General features: G+C 58.4%; 2 protein-coding genes across 2 annotated transcripts in view; one reads left to right on the top strand and one right to left on the bottom strand.

The window, feature by feature from the left end:
• The first annotated feature begins 3701 nt into the window (after window positions 1-3701).
• Window positions 3702-7049, top strand: PSMD7 (proteasome 26S subunit, non-ATPase 7). The gene is made up of 7 exons (XM_054640872.2): window positions 3702-3895; window positions 4421-4512; window positions 4774-4866; window positions 5336-5433; window positions 5713-5793; window positions 6334-6425; window positions 6565-7049. The coding sequence occupies exons 1-7, from the start codon at window positions 3822-3824 to the stop codon at window positions 7001-7003; spliced, it is 969 nt and encodes a 322-aa protein (XP_054496847.1). The 5' UTR covers window positions 3702-3821; the 3' UTR covers window positions 7004-7049.
• A 549-nt stretch (window positions 7050-7598) lies between these two features.
• Window positions 7599-26976, bottom strand: part of WWP2 (WW domain containing E3 ubiquitin protein ligase 2) — a 31278-nt gene continuing 11900 nt past the window's right edge. The window contains exons 7-24 of the mRNA XM_077185045.1: window positions 24948-25183; window positions 23862-24078; window positions 19258-19347; window positions 18785-18959; window positions 15784-15838; window positions 14235-14316; window positions 13844-13972; window positions 13620-13698; window positions 13435-13506; window positions 13262-13350; window positions 12086-12245; window positions 10996-11129; window positions 10759-10899; window positions 10112-10232; window positions 9742-9846; window positions 9548-9644; window positions 8713-8785; window positions 7599-8584 (exon numbers count right to left, since the gene is read on the bottom strand). Of these exons, the coding sequence (XP_077041160.1) occupies window positions 8485-8584; window positions 8713-8785; window positions 9548-9644; window positions 9742-9846; window positions 10112-10232; window positions 10759-10899; window positions 10996-11129; window positions 12086-12245; window positions 13262-13350; window positions 13435-13506; window positions 13620-13698; window positions 13844-13972; window positions 14235-14316; window positions 15784-15838; window positions 18785-18959; window positions 19258-19347; window positions 23862-24078; window positions 24948-25183 (2155 nt within the window). The 3' untranslated portion in view covers window positions 7599-8484. The remainder of the gene's footprint in view (window positions 8585-8712; window positions 8786-9547; window positions 9645-9741; window positions 9847-10111; window positions 10233-10758; window positions 10900-10995; window positions 11130-12085; window positions 12246-13261; window positions 13351-13434; window positions 13507-13619; window positions 13699-13843; window positions 13973-14234; window positions 14317-15783; window positions 15839-18784; window positions 18960-19257; window positions 19348-23861; window positions 24079-24947; window positions 25184-26976) is intronic.

Genomic DNA, 26976 nt, shown 5'->3' with positions numbered 1-26976 from the left:
TAAGTATGACTAGAACCTGTTGTGCTTGCTTTTTTTAACTGTTTGTTTCCACTATTATTTTTTTAAAATAATTTTGTAGCAAAGTTAGACCGTTTATTTCCTGGTCTGTATTTTAATACAGACCAGGAAAACGGTCTGTATTAAAATAAAAATTAGAGTCAGGACTTAGTTATTAAAACCCTGTATTTCTGATGTTTCTATATCCTGTGATGTCTGGACAGGGCAACAAAATCAGAGGCATAGAATATAAAACATTAAATATCATCCATGGTGTGATATGACATGTTGACAATTCTCCTGTTTTTTAACTAAAGAAAGTGAGGGTTTGATGTCCACAGTTATCGGTCATAATTCCACTCTTTGAGAGAGGGCAGGATTATCTGAGTCACCTGCTACCCCCCAGGTGGCAACAAAAGGGTTTAAATCCCTTGGCAGCAACTGCAACAACATTCACAGATGTGGTCAGTAATGACTTCTAGATATATATATATATTTTTTTTTTTATATATATTTATACACACACAGCTTTGGTCAAGCACCTTATAGGGATACAGAGAAATAAATTACTACAGCACAAATATTTAAAGTTCACATCAGAAAGTGGATAGACTGGTTTATAATTAGAGATTTAATTGTTTGTTTTAGAGAGGACATTCTGGAACAGATATTTGAGGGGGGGAAATGGCTGTTTGGAGGTGCTGAGAAGCAAAATGCAGCTTGGCTCAGGCCATCATGCACTGATAGACAGTGTCAGCACATCACTGAATTACACTTCAACCAAAATAAATCACAATTCATGTGGTGGTGGCTTTCTGTTCTGCTCCCATGTCTTGTGTTATCCTTGCTCAGTTCCAGGCAGCATCATTCCCTCTAAACCAGTTTATGGCATACCCTGGCTGAGGAAATCTTAACAGGAAACTACAGTTATTTGGACAAAGCTAAATGTATTTATAGGGAAATAAATGTATTTCCTGTTCAAACTGGGAGCACAAAGGTATTATGTGACAGACTATCAACAGGTCTGGAGGAAGTCCAGCCTCTCCTGACGGATAAAACACATTTGAGGAGGTACCTCCAGGAAAACTCACGCTAGTGGGCATGGTCTGTAAGTGTAGGGAAAGTAAAGGATTTTCCCTAAAAACAAACCCAAGCAGTATTAAAGGAGCACATCAGTAAGAGTCCTTTAGGATTAGGATCCAGAGTATCAGGTGTCAATCTTTCCCAGCTGCATGGACCCTTCCCTTTTCTACCTCTCACCTCTGGAAGAACATCTGCAAAGGAGTGGCCCCTGTGCCACCAGAAAGAGCAACCTGGCACCTGGGGCCAGGGCACAGCCCCAAACCAGGCCAAAGGAGGAGAGCTGGGGCAAAAGGAGGAGAATCAGGGCACGCGTGGATTGGGAGGGAAGTTCCAGGTTCATCACATTCCCCCCAGGACCCCCGATCTGGGCACAGCCCCAGCACAGCCCCCTCCCCTTCCATGGGCATTCCTGTGCCCACTCCCCTGCAGCTCACCGAGGCAGCCAGAGCTGCTTTAACATTTACAATCAGTACTTTCACTTTTAAACTACTTTAAGATGGTTTACCCTTATTTCCCAAACCGGAAACCATTCTTAAACCTCTGAGAACAGCTGGGTGTAACTTTTGGGGGTTGTGTCTGGGTTCGATTGGAGTTTTCTCAAGAGAATAAAAGCCCAGCAAGTTCTGCAGGAATCACTTGTTCCATGTTAAAGAGCAGGTGCCCTCCTCCCTGGATCCCCACTGCCGGTGAGGTGGCAGCGCTGGTGCTCAGGGGCAGTCCCAGCTCAGGAAGGAGCCCCTCTCAGGGAGGGCGTTTGCCACTGCACGGCTCCAGCACCTCTGAGCAGCTCCGTAACCCGGATAACATCAACCCCAGGGAGCTGGGGAGGGGAGGGGAGGGAAGGGAAGGGAAGGGAAGGGAAGGGAAGGGAAGGGAAGGGAAGGGAAGGGAAGGGAAGGGAAGGGAAGGGAAGGGAAGGGAAGGGAAGGGAAGGGAAGGGAAGGGAAGGGAAGGGAAGGAGCTGCAATCCCTGGGAGCCGGCTCCGTGTACCCCTGTGTGCGCAGCATCAACACCCCAAACTCGCAGAGAATCCAGAGAATCCAGCCTAAAACGGGCCAAGGTCCAGAGTAATTCAGTAAAAAGCCACGGCGGGTCATTACAATGCCCCAGGTGTGCCTGCACGGCGCTCGGCGCTGCTCCGGCCCCTCGGGGGGTTTGGGGCTGCTCTGGGGCTCCTGGACAGCCCCTGGCCCTCTGCCCCCGTCCATCTCCTCGCTGTCCCCCGGCACTGCCCGACATGATTTAACAACTCTAATTCCTTATTTAACGATGTCAAAGGTTTTTAGGAAATTGACTGTATTTCACCAACGATATATTTCTTCTCGATGACAGAGTGGTTAAAATGATTTTTAAACCAAGACAGCAAAATAAAGCAGTAATAAAATCAATAAAAGGTGCTTAAAACATTCCTTCTATTAGGTAATGGCATTTAAAATATCCGTAGCTTGTAATGGCACTTAGGATATGCCTGAAAATCAATGAGCTAAATTACTTATTGAACTAGTTAATTTGAACATTGAGTTTTATATGTATATTGATAAAACAAGTGACAAGAACCCCGGCTGTGTTCGAATTCCACGGTCAGATATCTCCCTCTGCCGGGAAAAAAACTCAGAAAACTCCACTAGAGACTCTTTTCTTTCTTTTTTTTTTTTTTTTTTTAGTAGCAACACTAAAGGATGTAACAACTGAAAACTCCACAAGAGGTCTCAGACTCTGCAGGGTTTGTAAATTATTGTTTTTGCCAAAATCTCTGAAGTTTTATGATGCTGAATAGCAGCACAAAACCTTCAATTGCACCCAAAATACCATTTGGTATTTTGAAATACCAAAATATTACCACTATGTACAGAAATATACAAAAACCATGTGGGAACAGTGAAAAAAACAAGGGGATATAATAGTGCTTTAAAAACTGTGAGATCACCCTCAGCAACTTTGATATTTTTCATGTGAGTAACTCCTCCGTGTAGACTCTGAAGTAACTGCCTCGGGTAATACTTTTTTTTTTTTTTCTTTTTTTCTTTTTTTTTTTTTTTTTGCTAGAAATAAAGAGTTAAAGACAAAGTGCCAGCTGCTGCCCCTGAGGAGGGGGAAGAGGGGTTTAAAAAAGCGAGGAAAAGAGGAGTTCAAAAAGTGGGGGGGGGAGAAAGAGCAGAGAGGAGTGAAAAAGAGAGGAAGGGGGTGAAAAAGAGGGGAAAAGGGGAGGATGAAATGAAATAAAGGGGGAAGAGGTGAGGTAAGAAAGAAAGGTGGGAAAGGGGAGGGGGAAAAGGAAAGAAGGTGGGGAAAGGGGGAAAAGGGGGGGAATAAAGAGAAAAGGGGGGGAAAGAAAAAGAAAAGCGGGGAAAAGAAAGGGAAAGGGGGGAAAACGGAGGGGAAGGGGCGGGCCCGCCGCTGAGGGCCGCCCCCTCCCCGCCCTGTCCCCGCCTCAGGGCGGAGCAACGCCGCAGCCCAAGATGGCGGCGACACCCTCCCAAGATGGCGGCGGCACCGTGACACTGTGGCGGTGTTACCTCCTCAGGATGGCGGCTGCCGCGTCCCGCCGTGGCCAATCCCCTCCGAGCATGGCGAGCGCACCTTCCCAAAATGGCCGCGGCCCCGCCCCGCCGGCGCGGTCCCGCCCCGCGCGCTGCACGCCGGGCTCGGGGCGGGCTGAGGCGCGGCGCCGGTCGGGCCTGGTGCGGGCGCGGGCGGTCGGAGCGAGCGGGGCCGGGCCAGGCCGGGCCGGGCGGGCGCCATGCCGGAACTGGCCGTGGACAGGGTGGTCGTGCACCCGCTGGTGCTGCTCAGCGTCGTCGATCACTTCAACAGGTGCGGCCGGGCGGGAGTGGCGCCGCGGCGCTGAGTCACGGCCGGGCCGGGAGCGGGGCCGGGCCGGGAGCGGGGCCCTGGAGGAGCCCGGGGCCGGGAGGGGACCCGGCGGAGCGGGAAGGTCCCGGGGCCGGGAGGGGACCCGGTCCCTCCGGCACCCCGGGTGATTGGGGCCTAGTCCCGCTCCCTGCCGCCGATGCCGAGCGCTTTTAGGGCCAAAAGGAAAGCCCTGGATCCCCGGAGGCGGCCGAGCCCGCGGTGGGTGACGCTGGGGTCGGTCGCTGCCCGCTGCTCGCAGGCGGTGTCGGGGTCGCGTCCCCCGTGAGTGACATCGGTCCGTCCCTGGGGACAGGCTTTGGTTCCGAGGGCAGCGGAACGCCCTTTTGTGGCTGTAAACACAAGCAGTGATAGCACAATCATAACCCTCCTCTTCCACCCCCGCTGCGTCACCTCCCACACGGGGTGGGGGTCCCTTCTCCCTCGTCCCCGTTTGTGGCAGGGACTGACAGTCGTTTTTCCTTTTAGAATAGGAAAAGTGGGAAATCAGAAGCGAGTGGTTGGAGTGCTGCTGGGCTCCTGGCAGAAGAAGATCCTGGATGTGTCCAACAGTTTTGCAGGTGAGTTCGGGTGTCCTGCCCTGCTCCAAAGCCACTGAATGATTTAGTGGATGGATTGTGTTGGGGGTTTTGAAGAAACCCCTTGATCCATCCATGTACAAATCACCTCATACCCAACAACAAATGCAAACTGCTGTCAACCCCCCTAAGTAAACCTCACTCTCCTTTAGCAGCCAAAAATACCCAGATCCAGAGCATTTCAATAAACATTTAATTCAGGAAGTTGGATTCTTAAACGCTGGTGTTTTGTTTTACTCCCAGTACCCTTTGATGAGGATGACAAGGATGATACAGTGTGGTTCCTGGACCATGACTATCTGGAGAACATGTATGGAATGTTTAAGAAGGTCAATGGTGAGTTGAGATCTTCTGACAGTCAGGGATACGCTCCCAAAAACTTTCAGGGCTGTGGAAAAGGAAGTTCCTATTAATCACAGAATCCTTAAGGTTGGGAAATACCTATAAGATCATCAAGTCCAACCATCAGCCAGCACCGTGTTCTCCACTAACTGTGTCCCACATCCACACGGTTCTGAACACTTCAGGGATGGGACTTGCATCTCGAGATGTCAGATGTGCAGGCTATCAGACCCTGAGAGCCACACAATTAACAGAAGCTGTTAATTACCTGGAGAAAAGCTGTGGGTCAGTGACAGTGATGAGTGAGTGCGGTCACTGCTCAAGCCATGGCCTTGTAATCCCCTTCCCTCTCCTCCACACAGATCAGACTCTCACCCTCCATCAGCCCACCCAGTCTCTGCCCAGGCCTCTCTCCTGGGGCCTCCCTCAGTTCTGATTCCAAATCCTTTCTGCTTTTGCTCAGCCAGAGAAAGAATCGTGGGGTGGTACCACACGGGCCCGAAGCTGCACAAGAACGACATCGCCATCAACGAGTTGATGAAGAGATACTGCCCCAACTCTGTAAGTGGTGCCACCTTTGGCCTGGGGGGTTGTTCTTGCCTCTCTTTCCCTAAAAGGGGCATCTGGGAAACCCTGTCCCCCACCTTTGTTGCCGGTGACACAGCTGTAAAGTCATTGAGGAACTGGGATCAGGAGTTTTTTGAATCATTTTCTCAGTGCCTGAGGTTACGCCTCTGAGCAGCCTTGTGCTGGTGCTGAGGAGGGAAGAGCTGCCTTGGGTATTTTTTTCCTACTCCTTGACTGAAATCGAGTTCTCTGCACATTTTCTTTCTCCCCGAGGTGCTGGTGATCATTGATGTGAAGCCAAAGGACCTGGGGCTGCCCACAGAAGCCTACATCTCCGTGGAGGAGGTCCATGATGTGAGTGTTCACTGAGTGAAGTGTCACAGTGACAGCTGGGAGCTCTGGGAGGCTGCCACTCATGGGTGGCACTGGCTGCAGGTGCTCCCAGGTGTGCCCAGTCATTGTGGGCCTGCCCTGAGCAGCTTACTCTTCACTGAGCCCCACGCAGACAAACAGCACCCAGCAGTGACTCACTGCAGTTGTGGCATTTAAATTATTCTGGATGCGTATAAAATATTGGATCTTTTTGCCTTTCTGAGGCCTTCACTGCAGAGTAGGAGCTGCTCTCCCAGAATGCAATGAGGTTGGATCAAGAAAGAGAGAAATAATTGTGATATTTAGAATTTCAATTGCTCCCCCCCCAGGCACAGACCAGCAAAATGCAGAAATGGGAAGTTAGCCAGAGCAGGAGAGATTGCTGGGGCAGTCAGTGACACTGATTAAATCAAGGACATCCCAGTTCGAGCTGTTCCTCTCAGATCCTTGTGGCCTGTGTAGGGCTGCTTTTCTGGTTTCCTCATCCCCTGGCTGAAATGCCCCTTTTGTGTGTCCCTGTAGGACGGCACCCCGACCTCCAAGACCTTTGAGCACGTGACGAGCGAGATTGGTGCTGAGGAGGCCGAGGAAGTGGGTGTGGAGCACCTGCTGAGGTGAGGGGACAGCTGTCCTGGGCCCTGCACCTCAGACACGTGGCATGAACCCTGGGAGCCTGGCTGCCATCAGCCCTGCTCACACGGCTGGAAAGGCACAAGGGCTGAGCTTCTAATCCCGATTCTCTCTGGGTTGCAGGGACATCAAGGACACCACGGTGGGCACGCTGTCCCAGCGGATCACAAACCAGGTCCATGGCTTGAAGGGACTGAACTCCAAGCTTCTGGACATCAGGAGCTACCTAGAGAAAGTAGCCCTGGGCAAACTCCCCATCAACCACCAGATCATCTACCACCTCCAGGACGTCTTCAACCTGCTCCCAGACGTGAACCTGCAGGAGTTTGTCAAGGCCTTTTACCTGAAGACCAACGACCAGATGGTGGTGGTGTACCTGGCCTCGCTCATCCGCTCCGTTGTGGCCCTGCACAACCTCATCAACAACAAGATTGCCAACAGGGATGCGGAGAAGAAGGAAGGACAGGAAAAAGAAGAAAGTAAAAAGGAGAGGAAAGATGAGAAGGAGAAGGACAAGGAGAAGAGTGATGGCAAGAAAGAGGAGAAAAAGGAGAAGAAATAAAAGGTGTAGCTTTTTTATTTGTAAATTAAAATTCTTGTAAACTAAATCCTTGGTGCTGGGGTCTTGTATGATGTGCTTAGCACTCTGCTCCTCCTCACCCAGGCAGGGTTGGGGGGAGCCATGTGGAGGCTTTTGATTATGCTGTTATACAGCACTTCTGCCCCCAGTGTGTCTTTGGGGGTGTTGAGGTCTCAGCTCACACACTCTGCTCTCACTGAGCATATTCCCATGTTCAGGGCTAATCCTTTGCCATCAGCCAATTTTGTGCACCACAGCCATCCCCGTGTTTAACCGGCTCTGTGCCCCAGCCCCTCGCGGTGTGGCACAGCTGGGATGTTGTCGCTGCTGTCACACCTCTGTGCCTCCCTGGCCAGCTCTAGGGGCTGCGGGAGGCTGTGAGCCTGGGGCAGCCCTGGGGAGGCCATCACTGCTGACACAGACCAAGCAGGGACAAAATCCATGGGATTTGTGATCCCAGTGCTGAGCTCCAGATGCCATTATGGCCCTGGAGCCCCAGCCCTGCATTGACCCCACGCTGGGAGACACACAGTGACCAGGACACGCGCAGGGGGAGCCAGCACACAGGCACACCTCGGCAGCTGCTTTGTCGTTTATTGCACACGAAGCCGCGCGGGGCCGTGCGGAACCGGCCGTTCCCAGCCCGGAGCCCTTGCAGGGGCCCGTCCCCACGGCCCCCGGACACAGGGACACAGACACGCTGGGTCTGTCACCCGCACACACGGGGAGGGACAGAAGGGACAGCCAGGTGACCCTGCCCTCCTCACTGCAGAGGGAACACAGGAGTGTGGGCAGAACCCAGGATCCGAGCGAAGGCCGGCAGTGCCCGGAGCCCCCGGGACCACTGTGGAGCACCAGCTCCGAGCAGAAACCACATCATTTAAATACAACTGCCCAGGGGCCAGGGGCTGCATGTGGGGACACGCCAGGGACACGCTCAGCCAGGCTCTGGCTCCAGTGGCTGCGGATCTGGCCTGGCAAGGGGCTGTCCTGGCACTCAGATGGTGCACAAGAGCCCCTCAGAAGCATCGTCTTGGGGGCCCCTGTCACTGTTGCTGAATGCACTGGCTGCAGGATGGGGCCCAGAAGTAAATGTGAGAGCCATTTTCCCCCTCACCTGCCACTACCAAAATGCCATGAAAAGGCAGAAAACAAGAGGGGGAAGAAGAGCCTCTACCAAACACCTAACTGTGTCTGTGGAGAGGGCTGGGGAGCGCCGGTGCCCCCTGTGCTGCCCCCCAGCCCCTCTGCGCCAGCCCTCGCAAGCCAAGCCCTCGTGTCCTCCTCTCCATCACACCTCGGATTTCCTTAGGGAAACACAGCCCCGTTCCCCCGGGGCCGTGTCAGTGCAGAGCTCGCCCAGGAGCAGAAGCCACATTGTCCACAGGGGCCCGTGCACATCCCGGGGAGGGCTGGGCCCTGGGCCCCGGCCGGCAGCGCTCCGGGAACGCCCCACAGCTCCATCACTCCTGGCCAAACCCTTCCGTCTCCTCGATGGCGTAAAGCAGCTTCTCCTTCAGCTGTTCATAGCTCTTGTAGGGAGGGAGATCCAGGCGGTTGAAGCTGGGGAGAGAGCCGAGGCTGGGCCGGGCCAGGAGCAGCAGTGCCAGCCCATGGGATGGAGCCCCGTGCAGCCCCGCAGAGTTCCCCCTGTCCCCACACTCCCACCAGGCCCAGGGGCAGTCACTTACCACGTGTGACTCCGTGGCAGCCACGTCTCTTTGCCAACTTTATCGATGCAGAATTTCTGGGGCCCATTGCTGCCTGTTAATGAAGAGCACAGCAAAGCTCTTTACACGACCAGGAGCTGAAAAAGAAACCCCTCCCACACACTGAGATCCACCATCATGGCCCGACAATCCCCGGGTCACACAGGGCATAAATCCCTGGCAGCAATCCCCGCCTGTTTGCAGAGAGGATGTTCAAAAAACAGAGGAGAAAGCAAAAAGCAGCACAGAGGGGCAAGAGCACCACCTCTGAACACAATGGTTCCATACCAAGTGCTAAAACTCATTGATCTGTAAACCCTGAGGATTGTGCGAGTCCATCCAAGAGTTTTAAAGGACCTGGCACAGCAAGTCTGAGTCACTGAGGTGGCTTTTTAACACAGTGGGAATGCTGGAGAGATTCCAGGGGGTGGAAAAAGCTAATATGCCAGCAAGAACAACTGAGTGGGTTAAGCAAGCTGGTTGGCTTAACACGGATGCCAGGAAAGTCAGGGAAAGGCTGGTATAGGCCCCAAAAAGCAGTAAATTAGAGTGGAACCACACTGTGGTTTTCTGAAAAAGAGGCTTTGTCGCACAAGAATGAAAATTGAATCAGAAATCCAATCTCATTTAGACTGAGATCACAAACCAGCCCAACATAGTTAACCCTGGTGGGACCCTTTGGTCACAGCCAAAGAACATGTGTGGAAATGGCATAACACCAGAGCACTGTGCTCAGACCTCCCAGCTGCTCTGTGCTGCTGTGAGCCCTGTGTGGGGACAGGGACAGGGACAGGAAGGTGCCACCCCCAGGACACACCGATGAGCTCAGCAAAGCCCCCGACGGGCAGGCGGCAGGTCCCCGTCACGAACTGCAGCAGCCGGATCCTCTTCTCGTTGTCCATCTCCTTAACCACCTGCAGCAGGAACGCAGAGCTGAGCGGGGTCCTGGTCCCATCCTGCAGGATGGCTCCTGCCAGGGCACCCCACGCTCTCAGCTGGGCTCAGACTGACCTGCCAGAACCACTGGATCTGTTTGCTGTTCTTGGTGTAGTGCCTGTAGATGGTATTTTTCTGCCAGTCGTTCATGTCGATCTCCTGCATCCCGCACAGCATCAGCTGGGGACAGGGGACACTCAGCAGGGGACAGACAGAGCCCTGAGCACCAGCCCTCTGGTGCCAGCCTTCACCTGGCCCAGGTGCCAGCACTGAGGTGTCTGGCGCAAATTCCTCCCATCCAACGGGATGTTCTCTTCCCAATGGACCCAACGAGCCACCCCCAGACCCAGCACCCGAGGCTGTCATCAGCCAATGGGCACAGAGCATGAGCAGGGTCACCACGTGCCACTTCCCATCCACACCCCCACCCCAGGTGCCAGCTGACCTCCAGCTCCTTCTCGTCGAAGTAGCGCAGCCACTCCAGCGGCACCACCTCGTTGAAGCCGTCCAGGAACGCCTTGGTCTGCTCCTCCACGCCCCGAGTGAACCTCCAGTCTGTCAGCAGCCTGGGGAGGCAGAGGGGTCGGCACAGAGCCAGCACCGCTGGCCTGGTCCAGGGAAAGCCCAGGGTCCCTCCCACCAGCAGGGAGGGCCCCGGGAGTGTGGGGAATGGGAGAGGGGCTCCCTCAAAGCACCAGGGCTCCCCTCAATTCCCACTGCTGGGGTTCTGTCTCTGCCCCCAAACCTGTGAGCAGCATTCAGCCCCAAGAGCGGCCTTAGGAGCTCCAGGGGTGCAAACCACATCCCCTGGCTGGAGCTGAGCTGGCCCTGGCAGCCCCCAGGCAGGCAGGGGGAACAGCCATGGATGGGAAAGCAGCCTCAGCCTCTCTCCCCTCTCCTTTTTCCTGAAAGTACTGGCAACTGCCCAGCCCTCAGCAATCCAGACCGCAGCAGAGCTTGGCCAGCCGCGCCAGCCCAGGCTTGTCACAGGCCACGTAGCCCAGGGAAGCGGCCACGTCCCAAGCCCCACGGTCCCACCCCTGCAGCCACTGGGGGCGGGTGCCTGACAGGACCCTTGAGACAGCCACTCACATGATGTACTCCTCCTTGTTCTCCTCCGTCACACGGATGCTCTCACCACCCTCCTTCAGCTCGTGGGTGGTCACCTTGCCCAGGATCTCCATGTCCTGGATGAAGTACAGCTCCAGGCCGCACTCCTCCAGGCTGTTCTCCCTGGGGGGACACCGGGATGAGATTCCTGCTGGAGGCACCCAGCAGCAGTGAGGGGCTGTGGGGAGAGCTCTGCAGGAGGGAGGGCAGGGCACTCACTTGGTCCAGACGATGGAGTTGTAGAACTCGGGGTCGATGGACTCCAGGTCCTTCAGCGTCGGGCGCTTGTTCAGCATCCGTTTGTAGAAGGGCAGCGTGAAGCCGGTATCGATGAACTTCCCGTGGTACAGAGCCTGGGCCAGGGAGGGGACACCAGGTCACAGAGAACCCTGGGACACAGCCTGGGGCAAGACAGTGCTCCAGCCCGGGGCAGCCACGGGGCAGAAGGGACTCATTCAGGGGTTCCTGAGCTATGGCACTTGCTCCTGGCTGGCACACATGGAGGGGAAGGGTGGGCTGCCCCAACAGCACTTCCCAGGCCGGGTGGGCTGCAGCCCCTCTCCCTCCCCACGGCAAATTCCACTGCATCTCCCTCTCCCCTCACAGCTCTATTAAGAGCACTTGTTTAAACAGAGTTTAAACAGAGCTGTGCTGTGGCTTCCCTGAATCCCTGGCTTCCAGGAGCCCCGAGGCAAAGGCAGCCAAAAATAATGCAGACGCTTGTCTAGAACGGCTCAGCGGTGAGTAATAGTCTGGGGTTTTATTGGTATCCTGCGAGGCGGGGCAGGGCAGGGCAGGACAGCGGGGCCGGCGCCGCCCCCGCGCACACCCCGTGGGGCTGCGGGCCAGGGACCCTGCCCGGGCTGGGGGAGCCCAGCAGCCCCCCTGCCAGCCCGGGGCACACTGGCCTTGAGCAATCCCACACAAACGGGAGGAGCTGCTCCGGAGCCTGGGCAGCTGGAAAATCTCACACTGCTGGGACTAAAAATAGTCCCTGGAGCTGCAGACCCGACAGCACCTGGGGTGACAGCCAAAGACCTGGAGCCATCCATCCCCGCCACAATCCTGGGAAACCAGGTCTCCTCTGGCCCCACAGCCATTCTGTGGATTTAAAATGCATCACCCCACCGCACCCCCTTAAAGGCCCATCTCCCCCTGACCCACACGTAGGCAAGAAGGGGCTCAGGGAGGGCAGCAGTGCAGAGCCCAGCACAGCTGTGGCACACGGAGCTGCCCCTTGCCCTGCTGACCACCCTGTCCCCTGCTCTGCAGGGGGACACAAACCCCTGGTGCCACCCCCAGCTCTCACCATGGCGATGAAGCGGCCGATGAAGCGGAAGTAGGTGAGGTGGTCGGGGTTGATGGAGGAGGCAGGGTTGATCTGCAGGCAGTAGTTGTTCTTGCCTGCATACTCAAAGAGGCAGTACATGGGGTTGAGCACCTCATGGGACAGGAGGAAGAACCACTCCCTGGAAGGAGACAAGGGAACGCGGTGACAAGCAGCTCAGGGAGGGCACAGCGCGTGTCCCTGCACCAGCGGGTGCCCACCCCAGGCAGGTGTTGGGCACTGGTGTGACTGGGTGAGGCTGTTCCCCTCCCCAGGGTGCTGTATGGGGTTTGTGAAGTGTTTCTGGAGATGCCAGCTTGCTGCAGGCCCCACTCAGAGCATTGGGAACCTCAGCAAGTGCCACACACAGTCCCAGCTGGGCTGTCCCACACACACACACACACACACACCCACACACCCTGAGTGCACCCAGTCCCTCTGCACGCACTGCCCCGGGAGCCCCACGCCAAGCTCGGGCCAGCACCATCCTGGCTTTGCTCCCCCGGCCGTGCAGGCAGACAGGAATCCTCAGACGTGGAGGCAGCCCCGGCATCCTGTCCGTGGTTCTACCCTGTGGTAGAACAGCATGACGTAACCTACCATAGGGTAAAACCACTGGCAGGACACGGAGAGAGGTGGAGCAGGAGCCGGGGTAGCAGCCCCATGAGGGGAAGCAGGCGAGCATGGGGTGGCAGCGGGCAGGGACACGGCAACAGAGCTCCATGGAGATGTCCCAGCTGAGCCAGAGGGGGCTCCCAGGGACACTGGACCCGCTCCAGCCAAGGCACAGTCCATGCCCTGTGGTAGCATCATCCCAGCAGCAGGGCTGCAGCAACCACATCACACCCTGTCTGCCCTGGCACACACTGACTGTCTGGGAACACCAGGGCCTGTTTGCTGCAGAGAGACGAGGCCACTCAGCCCATTGCCCCCTCAACTGAGGACAGCAGGGGAGCCCCAGCTGGGTCCCCTGTGCTCTCACTGCCAGGGACAGCTGGGATGATGCTTTCAGGGTGTTCCACCACTCCTAAAAGCCAGTTGCCCATTTGAATGCCCCTGGACTCCTCTGCCCGAGTGCCGCTGCCTCTTCCATGTGTTGCCCACAGGACACAGGGCACAGGCAGGGCACGGCCCTGTGGCCCAGCAGGCCACGCTCACCTGGCAATGCCACCGTAATCCAGGCCCTCCTCCCCGCGCATGATGATGTACAGCCGGCGCCGCAGGTCGTACGGCTTCATGTTCATGATCTGGGGACAAGCAGGGCAGTGTCACCATGGCCGGGGCCAGCTGCACTCCTGCAGGCCAGCTGCACTGCCCCAGCACCTCCCTACCTGCTGGAAGGAGTCCTCGAAGAGCGTCTGCCGAGACACACTGATCTTCACATGGCTGGGCAGCGCGTTTGACTGCAGGCGGGGCAAAGGCACAGGGCTGTGTGAGGCTGGCATGGTTCTCCTCACCCACACCTGCCCACAGGGCTCAGGGCACCCACACAGCTGCCCACAGCAGCTCTACTCACATGGCAGAGGAAGCGGAACTGGTGGTACTTCCAGCGAAAGCTCCGGTCGTAGGCACCCGGGGAGCCGCCGTGCTTGCTCCTGCCAAAGCAGCAGCGCCTCGGTCACACCCTGTGCCTGTCCTGAGCAGCCCCCGCCAGGAGCCAGGTGGGATGAGGGTCACTGGGGCACAGCTCTCCTCGGTCAGAGCCCACAGGAGCCCCCAGATGTGCTGCTCAGGGCTTACCCAGACTCGAAGCCCGGGCGCGGGTCCTTGAAGGTGGTGGTGCGGGTGTTGTGGTCCACGAAGTACCGCACGCTCTCGTTCGTGTACTTCATCTCCCAGCCCGGCGGCAGCGGCGGCTCCTGGATCATCCTGCTGGCAAGGGAGGGCTCACCAGACAGGCCCTTTGGGGGCCCCCTCAACTACAGCTCTGTGCCAGGCACAAGGAAGGATTCATGGGACTGGAGAGTGACTGTCCACACCCCGGAGAGGAGTCCTGCCTGGGCAGCACTCCGGCCATGGCCACGGCTCTGTCAGAGCTTCCCCCTCCCTCTGTGGGACACATGGCCTCAGTGCAGGCCAGTCCCTGGAGAACTGCACCTTCCCAAACCCTGCTCCCCCCACGGCCACCTACCCCTGCGTGCGAGGGTCTTCCCACTGCGTGGTCCGGGTGTTGTGGTTCACGTAATACACTCGCCCATTGTCCTGTCTCTTCTCTAGGAGAAAAGGGATAGAAAGCGTTAGCTGGAGTCCTGAGAACAGCCCTCCCCTTCCCAGCTCACAGGAAATTTGTCAGCTCCCCCATTCCACCTCCCTGGCTCATTTGGAAAAGGCAGGGTAAACCCCACACTCTTTCTGCGTGCCTGAGCTGCCTCAGCCCGGCAGTGCGAGCGTGCAGGAGGTGCCAGGGCAGAGGCCAGCACTGCCACTGACCTGCCAGGCCAGCACAGGGGGTGTGCTCAGCCACACACCCTCCTGGGACACATAGCAGTGCCCCTCCACACGGATCCACAGGTGCTTTCCCAAACTGCCTGCATGGCCTTGCTCCAGTGCACACGTGTGTGAACACACACACCCTCCCTGTGTGCACACATGCACAAAACAGCTCCAGCACACACCCAGCCACCCCTGCACACACCCCCTGCCTCCCCAGCACTGTGTGTGCCCCACACCTCCTCCTCCTCCATGTGCTGCGTCACTCCCCCATGCTCAGCCCTGCACCATGCAGGCAGGGACACCTTGTCACCTCCCTGTGCCCTTCTGGACAGTGCCAGCCCCTTGCTCCATCTCACTCCTGGACTGTGGGCAGCAGCCCCCAGATGATAGCCAGGACTGCATCCATCCCAGGGATCCCATCCATCCTGGGATCCCCCACCCCATGGTGCTGTGCCCGCCACGCTGGCACTGGGGACGGGTCCCTTCTCCTTGCTGATGGAGAGGGGACACCCAGCAAGGGCTCCACCACCACCCTCATAAAGACACTGCCCCTGCAGACTGCCTGAGCAGCCTTGGCCCCTCTGTCCTGCTCCAAGCTCCCACAATTTTAACCCTTCTCCTGCTCTCCCTGGCTCAGCACAGCCCAGCTGCACCTACAAGCATCCCAGCCTGCCCTCTCCAGGGATGCTCTCACCATGGAGGGGTTCTCTCTGTCCTGGGGGTGGCACAGGGACTTTTCAAAATGTCCCAGCACACAATGCTTGGGCCACCTGGGGATGACCAGCTCTGCTCCTGCCAGCTCCCAGCCCTGCTCCAGACCCAGGGAGAGCATCCCAGGAGGCAGCACGGCAGAGAACAGATCCCTGCTCATCAGAGGAGAGGTCCAGGGACAAGCAAGGACTTCCACCCCCAAGTTGGGGATCTTCCTCAGTCCAAAGAACAATCACAAGCACTTCTGCATTCAGCAGCTGAGAGAGGCTGGGAACTCCTCCAGGAAAAGGGAAAGGCAGGGGGAAAAAAGCTGAATTTCACATAAGAGATCATGCGAGTCACAGGCAGAGTCAGTCCCACGTGCAGCCCAGTACAGGAGTGCTGGCTCCATGGCCACCCTTCACCCTTCCCAGCAATGCCAGGCACGGGAGCGAGGGAGCTGCTGGCACCCCTTGGGACGGGCAGGGTCCTGCTGCGGGTGGCAGGAGTGTCCCCTGGGGGCCGTGCAGGGCCAGGTGAGGCAGTGCAGTACTTACCCCAGCCGGGAGGAAGGGGCCCCAGAGGATCATTGTCGGACGGGGCTCCGGAGGACTAGAGAGAGCAAAAACACGGAATAAAGCCCAGAGCCGGGATGGCTGGAGGAGCAGAGCGCAGAGGTGAGCCGGCCAGCCCCGCTTCCACTCGCCTCTCCTCGGCCCACAGCTCCCAGGGAACTAAAAAAAAACTTGCACACTCAAGAGGGGTTAAAAAAAGAAACAAAAAAAAAGCAAAAGCAAATAAAAAAATAAACTGGGAAAAAAAAAAAGCCCAGAAGCTCAGCCTAAGCAGGGGCTGGGCAGCCAAGGGGCAGCGGGGCAGGGGCTGTGCCGGCCGAGGGCAGCGGGACGGCCCGGAGGGCTCCGGACGTGCGCGGCTGCTCGGCGTCCCCTGCACATACACCTCCAGCCTCCTCCAAGAACCACACACAAGAGGGGAAAAAATATCGCAGGCCTTTCCAATGAAATCATTCCCACAAGCGCTGTCCACGCCCCGCGCTTCCTGGCGGGCCGGCGGCCCCCTCCTCCGCGGGCCGGGCCGGTGCGGGATGCGCCCTGCGAGCCCCCGCCCGGCCCTCACAAAGCGCCTTTCTGCGGGCACCGGCCCCGGGGCTGCCCCCGGCCCTCACAAAGCGCCTTTCTGCGGGCACCGGCCCCCGGGGCTGCCCCCGACCCTCACAAAGCGCCTTTCTGCGGGCACCGGCCCCGGGGCTGCCCCCGGCCCGCACAAAGCGCCTTTCTGCGGGCACCGGCCCCGGGGCTGCCCCCCGGCCCGCACAAAGCGCCTTTCTGCGGGCACCGGCCCCGGGGCTGCCCCCCGGCCCGCACAAAGCGCCTTTCTGCGGGCACCGGCCCCGGGGCTGCCCCCCGGCCCTCACAAAGCGCCTTTCTGCGGGCACCGGCCCCGGGGCTGCCCCCCGGCCCGCACAAAGCGCCTTTCTGCGGGCACCGCCGCCGTCCTGCCCCGGGGCTGCACACCCCGCCCCGGCCCCGCTGGGGATGGAGGGTCCCCGGGGTCCGGGGCAGGAGAGGGCTGGAAGTGCTTCTAATGGTTAAATGAGAAACGCATCGTTACCCATAAGGTAAAAACCCATCTGCTGGAGGGGGGCTGTGTCCCAGCTTCCCGTGCCGGGATGGAACAGAGTCACCCAGGCACAGGGAATGCACCCGCAGCCCTCCTGCCTGCAGCCCTCGGGGTGCCAGGGCGCCCCACTCCCAGGAAGGCACCAAAGCCTGAGTGGGTACAGCTCGTGGCAGCCAGCACCCCGAGGATGGCCTGGCACAGTCTGTGCCCCTCTCCGAGCTCTGTCTCTTGTACCCACCCCTGTGCCAGGACTGGAGTGGCCAGCACAGCTCAGACTGGGGCAGTGTCCACTCCCTCCCTGCCAGGACAGGCTGCCCACACAGGCACCCGAGTGGTGTCCAGGGGCACCACCTCACTGGCACCTCAAAACAGCTAATGAAAGCTACCAGGGCAGAGCTCCTGCTGCTCCTCACAGCCCCTGGAACAACCTGCCCCTGTGCCAGAGACCCTTTGTGCAAAGGATGTGGCACTGGGGCATCTGCCAGGAGAACAGTCCCTGGCTTCACCAGAGCCCCCCAAACTATGCCTTTGCCAGGCTCTGCCCCACTGCTCATCACCCCACTGCTGTGCCCTCCAGCAAGGGCAGAGGGATGCTGGAGGCAGAAGCAAGTCAAGCAGAAAGGCCCTGTGGGGCAGGAGGCAGAGCAGGAGCCATCACTGCTGGCAGCAGAACTCGAAACAAAAAGTACAATCGTTTCATCAGGCTAAATTTGGAGCCCGAGCCCCTCCCTCAGCGGAGCGTGGCCAGGGCGAGTCACAGGGCCTGGAGCAGCTCCAGGGCTGGGCTGGCAGGGAGGAGGGACAGCCCAGAGCCCGCTGGGCACGGTGGGAGCCCTCCCAGGGGAGCCCCTGGTGCAGGCAAGGCCAGCACAGCACTGGGGGTCCAGCTCTGCCTGTGAGGCTTGGAAGGGTTGGAGAGACATCCAGGGAGGGACAGGCAGAGGAGGAGGGGGCTGAGCTGCTCCCGCAGCCCCGGGAGTGGCCCTGGTTGTGTCCCTCGCAGACAGCACTTTGCACTTCACCCCCTCCCCGAGAGCAGCTGAGCTCCTGGATGGAGCCCACTCCAGTGCCAGCTGGGACCCCTGGCTTTCTCTGAGGAGGCAAAAGTCAATGAGAAGTTGGTCCCTGTACACTGCCCACTTTCACTCCACAGCTGTTCACCTGCCTCTGGCACAAGTGCAGGTTCACCCCTGCGTGGGGCCGGATCGCTGCTCCAGGAGGCAGAGCTGCTCCAGCCTGGCCCTGTACCAAGCACTGCTCTCCCTGCAGCCCACAGTCACTAACACCACACCACATCCATGGCAAAGGTATGGCCAGGACAGGTGTGGTCCCTGCTCAGGAAAAGAATGGCTGAGACCATTCCCTGAGCAAGGAAACGCAAATACTCAGCCCGAACCAGGAACAGGGGAAAGCAGCAGATGAAGCAGGAGGATGCTGGCAAGTCCAGCTCGTTCCCTGCACTCTCTGGTCCCTGGCTCCTGCAGCCCTCTCCACTTGTACCCCAGGCCTCCAGCTCCAGGATCCAGCCACGCTGTCCTCAGCCCAACAGAGACCTGGGGAGGGATGAGCTCAGGCCCCAGAGCCTCCTGTCCTGCACACCAGGCTCCCACGGCTCGCTCAGCTCCAACAGCAGGTTCTGCAGCCCCACAGGTCAGCAGCAAGGCTTGTCTGATGGGAGCCACAGCAGAATGTGCAGCTAGCCACATTGGCACTGGAGAAACCTTGGGGACAGGCTGCTGAGGACACCTCCCACCACCCTTCAGGGCCATGCAAACTGGTTTATAAAAAGCAGCACGTCACTCCCCCAAGGCTCCCATCCAGGCACTGCTCTGAGCTCACACAGACCCCACAGAGCCCAGCAAGTGCCTTCCCCGCCCCGTGGCTCCCAGGCAGCCCCGGTGAGACCCTGGCTCTCACCTGGTACAGGAACCTCTGGCTGAAGTGCTGCATGGCCCCTTGCAGCTGGTTGCGCTGCGACTGCCACTGCTCGTAGTTCCGGACGTACTCGGCCGTGGGGCGCTGCCACGTGGTGGTGCGGGTGTTGTGGTCCACGTAGTAGTACCTGCCCCGAGGATCCACACGCTTCTCCCACCTGGAAGCACCCAAGGAATTGTCACTGTGGGGCTCACGCCGCGCGGGTCCTGACACCCTCCGACACGAGGGCTCCGTGCCCAGCTCCAGCACAACCACTGCTCTCACACCTAAAGGGGCTCTTATGACCAGGACCCACCAAAAGGAAATACACAGGATGAGTAACTCCTTGAGTAGGTCCTGCAAGGGCACACGAAGCCTGACAGGATGCTGGGATGCAGCAGAGCTCCCACCAGGATGCCATGAACACCTCTCCAAGACAGTGACTGAGCCAAGGCCTGGAGCCCCCAGCCCCTTACCCTGGAGGAAGGGGTCTCTCCCACGTCGTGGTCTTGTTGTTGTGGTCTACATAGTAGACTCTTCCATTCGGCAGCTCCCGCTGTTCCCACCTGCAAGGAAAACAAACTCATGAGGCAGGTGGTACTGCTGGCACCAAGAACATTCAGAGAGCTGCCCCTGCTGGGTCAGGGAGCCCAGCCCCTCACATCCTTGGCACTCCAGCCTTTATCTGACAGCTCTGCATGGCACCTACTCCTGGATGGAGACTCTGTGAGAGGGGCTGCAGCACTCTGCTTCCTCAACAGGCATAACTGGAGCATAAATTCCTAATTTCCCCCAGAAAGGTCAGCATAGGATTTCACAGAGGGTCGGTTTTATGCCCTGTGTTTCTGATGTTTCTGTTTGGTTTCTCTTAATACATCTTCAGAGGGGAGTGTTTGAATTAGGGCTGGGGCTGGGATCCCTCCCTGCAGCCCTGGGCTTGCTGCTGACAGCTACAGCTTAAACATGTGTGTGGCCACAGGCCGGGGTGGCCCTGAGGAGAGCCCAGGTGACAGCAAGCCTGGCTTCACAGGGCCACGCTGCAGCCATTCTTTGTGTGAATTCATTCATGAATTTACCCTGGCAAAGGTGAATGCTCTGTGGAGCCTCTGCTTTCTTGTCAGCTTTTATCCTGCAGCAGAGGAGGCGAGCCAGCAGCTGCTGACAGATAAAGTGTTCTCCTGCCACACTTGTGCTCCCACAGGCCTCTCTCCCCATTCAATCATCTGTCTCAATTAATCACCACAAAAAGCTCTAGGAAATTAATACACCAGCTTCTGTGTGGCAGCAGGGGAGCCAGCCCAGGCTGGCAGGCAGCAGGCAGCCCTGGGGATGGAGCTGCTCCGAGTGCTGGTGCCCCACAGCCTGGGCTCATCCCAGCTCAGCCCCACAGCTCCAGGGACAGCAATGCCATCACTACAGCCAGGGACAGCAATGGCATCACCACAGCTCCAGGGACAGCAATGCCATCACCACGGCTCCAGGGACAGCAATGCCATCACCACAGCCAGGGACAGCAATGCCATCACCACAGCCAGGGACAGCAATGCCATCACCACAGCTCCAGGGACAGCAATGCCATCACCACAGCTCCAGGGACAGCAATGCCATCACCACGGCTCCAGGGACAGCAATGCCATCACCACAGCTCCAGGGACAGCAATGCCATCACCACGGCTCCAGGGACAGCAATGCCATCACCACAGCTCCAGGGACAGCAATGCCATCACCACAGCCAGGGACAGCAATGCCATCACCACCGCCACACACCTGCAGTGACACAGCTCAGCTGCACTGCAGCCTCTGTGGAGCCAACCTGCACATGTTGCTTCCAGTCAGCAGCAGGGGACCTTTCTCCTGCCTGGAACAGGTCACAGACACCAGTGGGTGTCCCTGAGGGAGAGTCCAAGGCAGCACCTGCTGTGCCCCTGCACCATAAGGGTGAGGGGCTGCCAAGCCTGACACCACTCAGTTTCCTGGTCACAAACCAGGAACTTGGTGCTTCATAAGCATAAAAGCACCAGGACAGGTAAAACAAGAGCGAAATCTCTAAAGAGAAAATCAGCACAGCTGGGGTGTCCTAAGACATGAGCAGATCTGCTCCATGGGATGAATGGCAGAAGGTGCCCAGGCACTTTTAAGGCAGTGGAACTGCCCTGGACAGCCCCTCCAGTCTCAGCAACAGCAGATGCTCTGATCCATACAGCTCTGAGGACTTGGAAGGTACCATTCCTGCAGCTGTAGAGACCAGGATTCCCATGATGAGAATTCCTCCAGGTTTCTGGATCTCTGGATCCCTCTGGGTGCACTCGTGACTGCAAAGAGCCATGTGGGACTGGGGAGAGCTGCTGGTGGTGGCAGCTACTGCCTGATGTCCCCTGTCCCCACCTCACCCCCTATAAAAACACTGATGAGCTCACAAACTGCTCACCAGCAGCTCCTGGGTGATGTGAGGAGTGAATCTGCGAGGGCTGCCTCACCCTGTGAGCCAGGGGTGATGAACTGTGGTTATTGCCGCCACACAGAGATGGGGACACTGGGGACCATCCTTGCTCAGACCAGCTTGCCCAGCTCCACACGGCCCCCAGCATGGGAGATCCATGGCTTTGGGAGCACTGGATGGTGGGGTGGGAGCTCTCCCCACAAGCACCACCAAGCACCCAACATGCCAGTCCCTGCCAGCTCTCCTCCAGCTGCCCACAGGCTCTCAATGGCCATGGATGCAAGGAGGCACAGGCAGTGGGAAGTGGCAGAGCTGAGGCAGCCCTGCAGTCCAAACAAAACGCCCTCCTTACGTAAGAAACCACAGCCCTGGGCTCTGCCAGGCAGCATAAAGCACCTCTTTGTGCCTCACACCCCCCGCCTGTCCCACACAGGATCATCCCTGACAGGATGCACAGCCAGCGGCCCCCTCCCCTCCCCTCGGTGCCAACCCACCCTGGAAGGCCAGCAGCAGAGCTGGGAGCCCAGGCTGGGACCCCCGAGGCCTCGGGCAGCACACACACGCCCGCTCCGCAGGCAGGGGAACACTGCCCAGGGCGTGTGAAGGAGCCTTCGGGCACTGTCGGGCTGGAATTACTCAGAACTCCTTCCAGCCCTCCCCAGCCCCCAGGACAGACTCCCAGTTGTGTGAGGGATGCCCTTGAGCCGCCACACCTGGTGCAGATGTTGAGACACAGAGATCTGAGCACAGCAAATCGCTCGGGATCCCCACATGAACCCAAGCGTCTGTCAGAGCCCAGAACGAGCAGGGAGGCTGGGGCCACCCTCCAGAGGCTGCAGTGAGAGCTCCCCACGCTGCCAGGGAAGGAAGGAGACACTCAGAGAACAGGGCAGGGCTCGGGGGGGACATGCCTGGCAGCTCTGCAGGGGACTTTGCTCCTCGAGGGGCAGAGCAGGAGCCACCCCCATGGGCCCTGCAGTGCTCTCACAGCCAGCCCAGCAAGGGGCTCTCCTGCAGCCCCATCTCCCAAGCTGGGCCCCAAACCACCAGTCAGAATAATTCTGTGGTGAGGGGAGCCCGCCAAAAACCAGCCTCCCTGGATCAGGGCTCAGGAGAACTGCAGGAGCTCATTTACACCACCCCAGGGACACAGTGTTGTGCAATCCCAGTTCAGCAAATCCCCATTAGCCCAGGACCTGCTCTGGCAGCTCCCTGGAAGGGCTCACACCATGGAGACCTCAATGCATTCAACTCCACACTCTCCTTCACTTGGGAAGCCCTTGATCTCTGGTCTCCCCTGCCCAGGCCAGCACAGCACAAGCACAGCTCATGCTGCCCTCTTTCCCCCTACAGATCCCACGGCCAGCACAGAAGGTGCTAGTCAAAGGTGTCTCCAGAGACCCCAGATTCCAGGAGCTCAGCCCAGAGAATCCTCACCACCCCTTCAATGTTCCTCTCCATCCAGCTCCCAAAGCACAAGAGCTTTATCCTGCTCCCTGCTCTGACACACCGATTCTCTGGTGTGAGCTCCACAGGGAGATGGGCAAGGAGGACAGGGCCACCTTTCCATGTGGCTGGGCCAGGTAAACCCAGCCTGGTGTGTCTCAGAAAGCAGTGCCCACAGCCTCTGGAACCCAGAGCTATCTGCAGCCTTCCCCACCCCGGCAAAGAAACAACAGCCTGTTTCCAACCCCAGGTGGGGAAAAGGAGACCTTCAGTCTACCTGGTAGGAGCAGAAAGGGGCATAAGCTCTGGCTGGAATAAAGGCCTTTTTGAGAGCACTGGACTTTTCCAGCTGCCTGGAAACAGGAAGCGCCCAGGCCAGGAGAACAGAAACCCTCACACTCCTGTATAAAGGCACAGTGAGCCGTTAACCCTAATTACCTGTGACTGACACGCGAGCGGGGCCCTGACCTTCCAGGCATCGCCTCAGCCAAAGCAAAATAAACAGCTCCCTTCATCCCAAACACAGCCCATTTCACCCCCCGCCCAGAATGCAAGGGCTCTGACACAAGGGGAACGGTGCAGCTGCAGCACACTGGGGGCTGAGCCCAGACCTGACTGCTGCCCCCACCCTGAGCCAGCAGCTCCCACTCCCCTCCAGCCCCTTCAACGTCCCCTGGAGGAGGAGGAGGAGGATGAGCAGCATCTGCACCAAGGAGAATGAGCATCACTACTCAGGAGTCCTGCCCCCCTGTCCCAGCAGTGACCAATGCCTCTGTGGTGTCCCTAGAGCATGTCTGTGCCTTCCTGCTCAGTGGGAGCTCCCTGAAAATCCACACTCAGTCTCCTGTGCGTTTCCCTCTGACTGATTCCTTGAGCAGCCCTGTGAGAGCAGAGGGCTCTGCTGCTCCACGGGCACAGATGCCACCCCAAACTGTTCAGTGCCCCAAACACCCAGTGGGCACAGGCCAGGCGCCAGCCCAGAGTCTTGGGCAGCAGGCAGGGAGCACTGGCTGTGCCAGGCAAGGGGCACAGGATCCCCAGCACCTGCCCCAGGCCCTCCTTGTTCAGCTGAGCACCAGCATCTCCAGCAGCTCCTGGGGCAGCTCTTTCCCTCCCTCGAACAGCCCCTGATCCCAGCACACAGCAGTGCCCCAGCTGGTTCCTGTCCCCCCTCTCCCCACAGGCAGAGCTTACCCGGGGGGCAGAGCATCCAGGGCGAGCACGGCTGCCCGGGCCGGGGGGGCACTGGGGCCCGAGGCCGCCTCCTCTGCCTCCCTGGAGCTGCTCAGGGCAGGAGGGGCAGGAGCAGAGGAGCCCTCGGCCGTGCCGGGCGCCGCCGGGGTGGGAACGCTGGCCCCTGCTGCCGGCCTGTCCTCGTCCATGTCCACGGCAGCCACGGCGTCCCCGTTCACTGCGGAGCAGAGGGCAGGAGGTCAGCACGGGGAGGGCACCAGCAAACAGAGCACGTGGTGGGTGACAAGCCAAGCATGGCACTCTCAGTGCTGCCAGCCTGCAGCAAAGGCAGCACCTGCTTCACCCAGACCCCTCTGGCAACCACTGCCATGGCCTCCATCCTGAGATGGTGCTTTGCATTTCTGCCCAGGGTCTCTTCTGTCACGGAAACATGCTGCATCCCAGATGGGAACTCAGGGAGTGAGCAGGAGCTCCAAAACAGTGGGTACAGCATCTCCCCTGAGGCAGAGTGAAACCCAGGCTCCACAAGTCAGCAGCACTGCAAAGAGCTAAACGTTGCTAGATTCCACTGAACCTTTGGAAAAGGGAAGAGACAGAGCAAAGGAAAACTACAAAGAAAACTGCTGAGGAGGAAAATACAGAGCAAAAAAATGAAAGGGAATTTGTTAGAGGAATATTTATTGGATACCAAAACCCTGAGACCTGGCAGCCAAGCTGAGGAGATCCTTTGGTAGAAGATATCCTGGCTGGAGTGGTAAAGCAAAAGCTTTATAAAAACCCACGAACAAGGAACAAAGCAGTGAGGGATGCAGACATATTTGCAGGAGCTAGAGCTGAGAAACATAAAAAACTGTAAGGGAAGCCCAAACAATTAGAACCATTGTAGGAAAAAGCAGTATAAACCCTCATGGAAAGGAGACTGAAGAGCTACAGATGCTCTGTAGAAGAGACAGAATGAGACCCACCAATGCACAGGGACAAAATTCCCAGGCACTACAAGATGCATCATGAATCTCAGCAGAGACTCATTTTCTCCCCAGTGAATATCCCTGAGCTCTGCCCCCACCTCCCACGAGCACTGGTCACCTGTGCCGTTGGCCGTGCTGGTGGCCGTGCCGTTGGCCACACCGTTGGCCGTGCTGGTGGCCACACCGTTGGCCGTGCTGGTGGCCACGCCATTGGCCACGCCGTTGGCCATGCTGGTGGCTGTGCTGGTGTGCTGTGAGCTCTTGGCCTGCTGCCGGTGCCGGTTCCTGGCACTGGGACTTTGCTCTCCACTCCCCGCGTTCCCCCGGGCTGCTCCGGCCGCATGTCGGTGCGTCCTGCAAGGGAGGGAGCACAGGAGGTGAGAGACATCACATGGAAAACACCACTGCTGCCTTTTCACCTGGGCTTCTGCTGCTTCCACCCAGCACAACCACTGCTGTCCCCTGGGAAAGGCCAGGATATGGTTCTGTGCCTCTGCTCAGGGCAGTGCCTGGAGCTTCATGCTGCCTGCTCAGACCCGCCCACAGTCCTGGCACACACCTGCTGGTGGCAGAGAGCCATGGAGGAGTCACCTGGGTGACACCACCTTGCTTTGTTCACAGGTGGGCACTCCACATGCCAAGGAACAGCCCTGGATGCTCACAGCCAGACACCTGCTCACCACAGTGGATCCCAGCTTGCTCCATCCACCCCTGCAGATCCCAGGAGATCCCACACCAGCCCCGGGTCCTGCACCATGGTGGGGACCCTCTCCAGTGCCTCGTGCCTGGCTCCAAGCCTAGCGCAGAGGCAGGGGAGGAAGGTGCTCCCAGGGCAGCCGTGGCCTCCAGAAAAGGAGGGAACCAGCAGTCAGGAAAGGTGAGAGCTGAAATCACAGCACGAGTTGTGTCCAGCTCAGGTGCAACTGCTCCATCTCCTGGGGGTCACCTCCACCCTGGAGCTCACCTGCCACCATTCTCCATGGCCAGGGCAGCCCAGCCTTCAGTGGCAGAGCACCTGCAGCCCCCCCAAGCAAACGCACTGCCTTGGCCCATCCAGGGCCCCCAAGGCAGCACAAAGGCATTCCTGAAAAAGCTGGGTTTCACCTTAAGAATTCATTCCTGTGAGCGAGGAGGGGGACAGGGCAGGAGGGGAGATGCTGTCATCCCAAATGTGGGGGGCCTGAGCAGCAGAGGCAGAGCCCAGGCACCTCCACCCAGGCTGACAGCCCAGGCAGCAACCACGGAGGGTAGAGACTGCAGGGAAAAGGACATTGGTTTCTCCCAGCCAACATCTACCTTAAAAGGGCAAAACCCACAAACTGTCCCCAAGTCTCAGGGCTGGTGCTGGGAGGGGACAGCAGCTTGGCAGCTACAGGGCACAGATCAGTCATGCCACTCTCAGCAGCTCCAGCAAGTGGAACCCTCCCACTCGCTCCAAAGCTCTCTCCTTGGGGAGCAGCTCATGGCAGGGCTGGGATTGGGAGGAGACATGGGAAAGCAGGAGATTTGTTGAAAATAGATTAGATGAGAGCCACGGGCAGAGCAGGAGCTGCTGTGACCACTTGGGTGAGTCACAGACCCCCAGCCAGGGGCTCCTGGAGGGGCTCCTCAGACACTGAAACTCCAGCTGGCCCCCAGACACAGCTCCGTGCTGGGGTTTGCTTTGGCCACCAGCACCCAGCAACATGGGGCATCTGTGGGGAGAGAAGAGGCTGCTCTTCCCCCATCAGGAGGTTCAGGGGGCCCCTCACTGCCAGGGCTCAGCAGGGCACACTGGTACCACCCACCTCCCTCCCAAAAGCTGGCTGGGACCTCTCCCCACAGTTCCCCCCATGGGGAGGCCAAAGGCAGCACAGCTCCCAGAGCCCTGGCCAGAGGGGAGCAGGCAGGTGCCACCAGCCTGTCCCACTGGGAGCAACCTTTCTAGCATGGGATGGGTCTGGTCCCTGCCCTCCTCAGCACAGATGAGCTCAGAACTGCCCAGGGAGTTTTTAGAAACCAAAACAGGATGTTTCCAGGCTGCCAGCTGGCGGCACAGGGTTACCAGCCTGAATTAGCCAGCCCAGCCCTCCTACGAGTGCTCCCATCTGGGCATTGTCTTTTAATAGACACTGGAAACAAACCCAGCAAGGCCACAGAGCACGGCG

The sequence above is a fragment of the Agelaius phoeniceus genome, chromosome 12 (genome assembly GCF_051311805.1).
Source record: "Agelaius phoeniceus isolate bAgePho1 chromosome 12, bAgePho1.hap1, whole genome shotgun sequence".
NCBI lineage: Eukaryota > Metazoa > Chordata > Aves > Passeriformes > Icteridae > Agelaius > Agelaius phoeniceus.
The sequence above is the reverse complement of the archived record's forward strand: the minus strand, read 5'-3'. Positions and strand labels throughout refer to the sequence as shown.

Bases quoted from the DNA above. Each gene is read 5' to 3' on its own strand.
- PSMD7 (XM_054640872.2), top strand. From the start codon at position 3,822: ATGCCGGAACTGGCCGTGGACAGGGTGGTCGTGCACCCGCTGGTGCTG. The intron at 3,896-4,420 runs GTGCGGCCGGGC...TTTTCCTTTTAG, and splicing joins GTCGTCGATCACTTCAACAG to AATAGGAAAAGTGGGAAATC. The intron at 4,867-5,335 runs GTGAGTTGAGAT...GCTTTTGCTCAG, and splicing joins AATGTTTAAGAAGGTCAATG to CCAGAGAAAGAATCGTGGGG.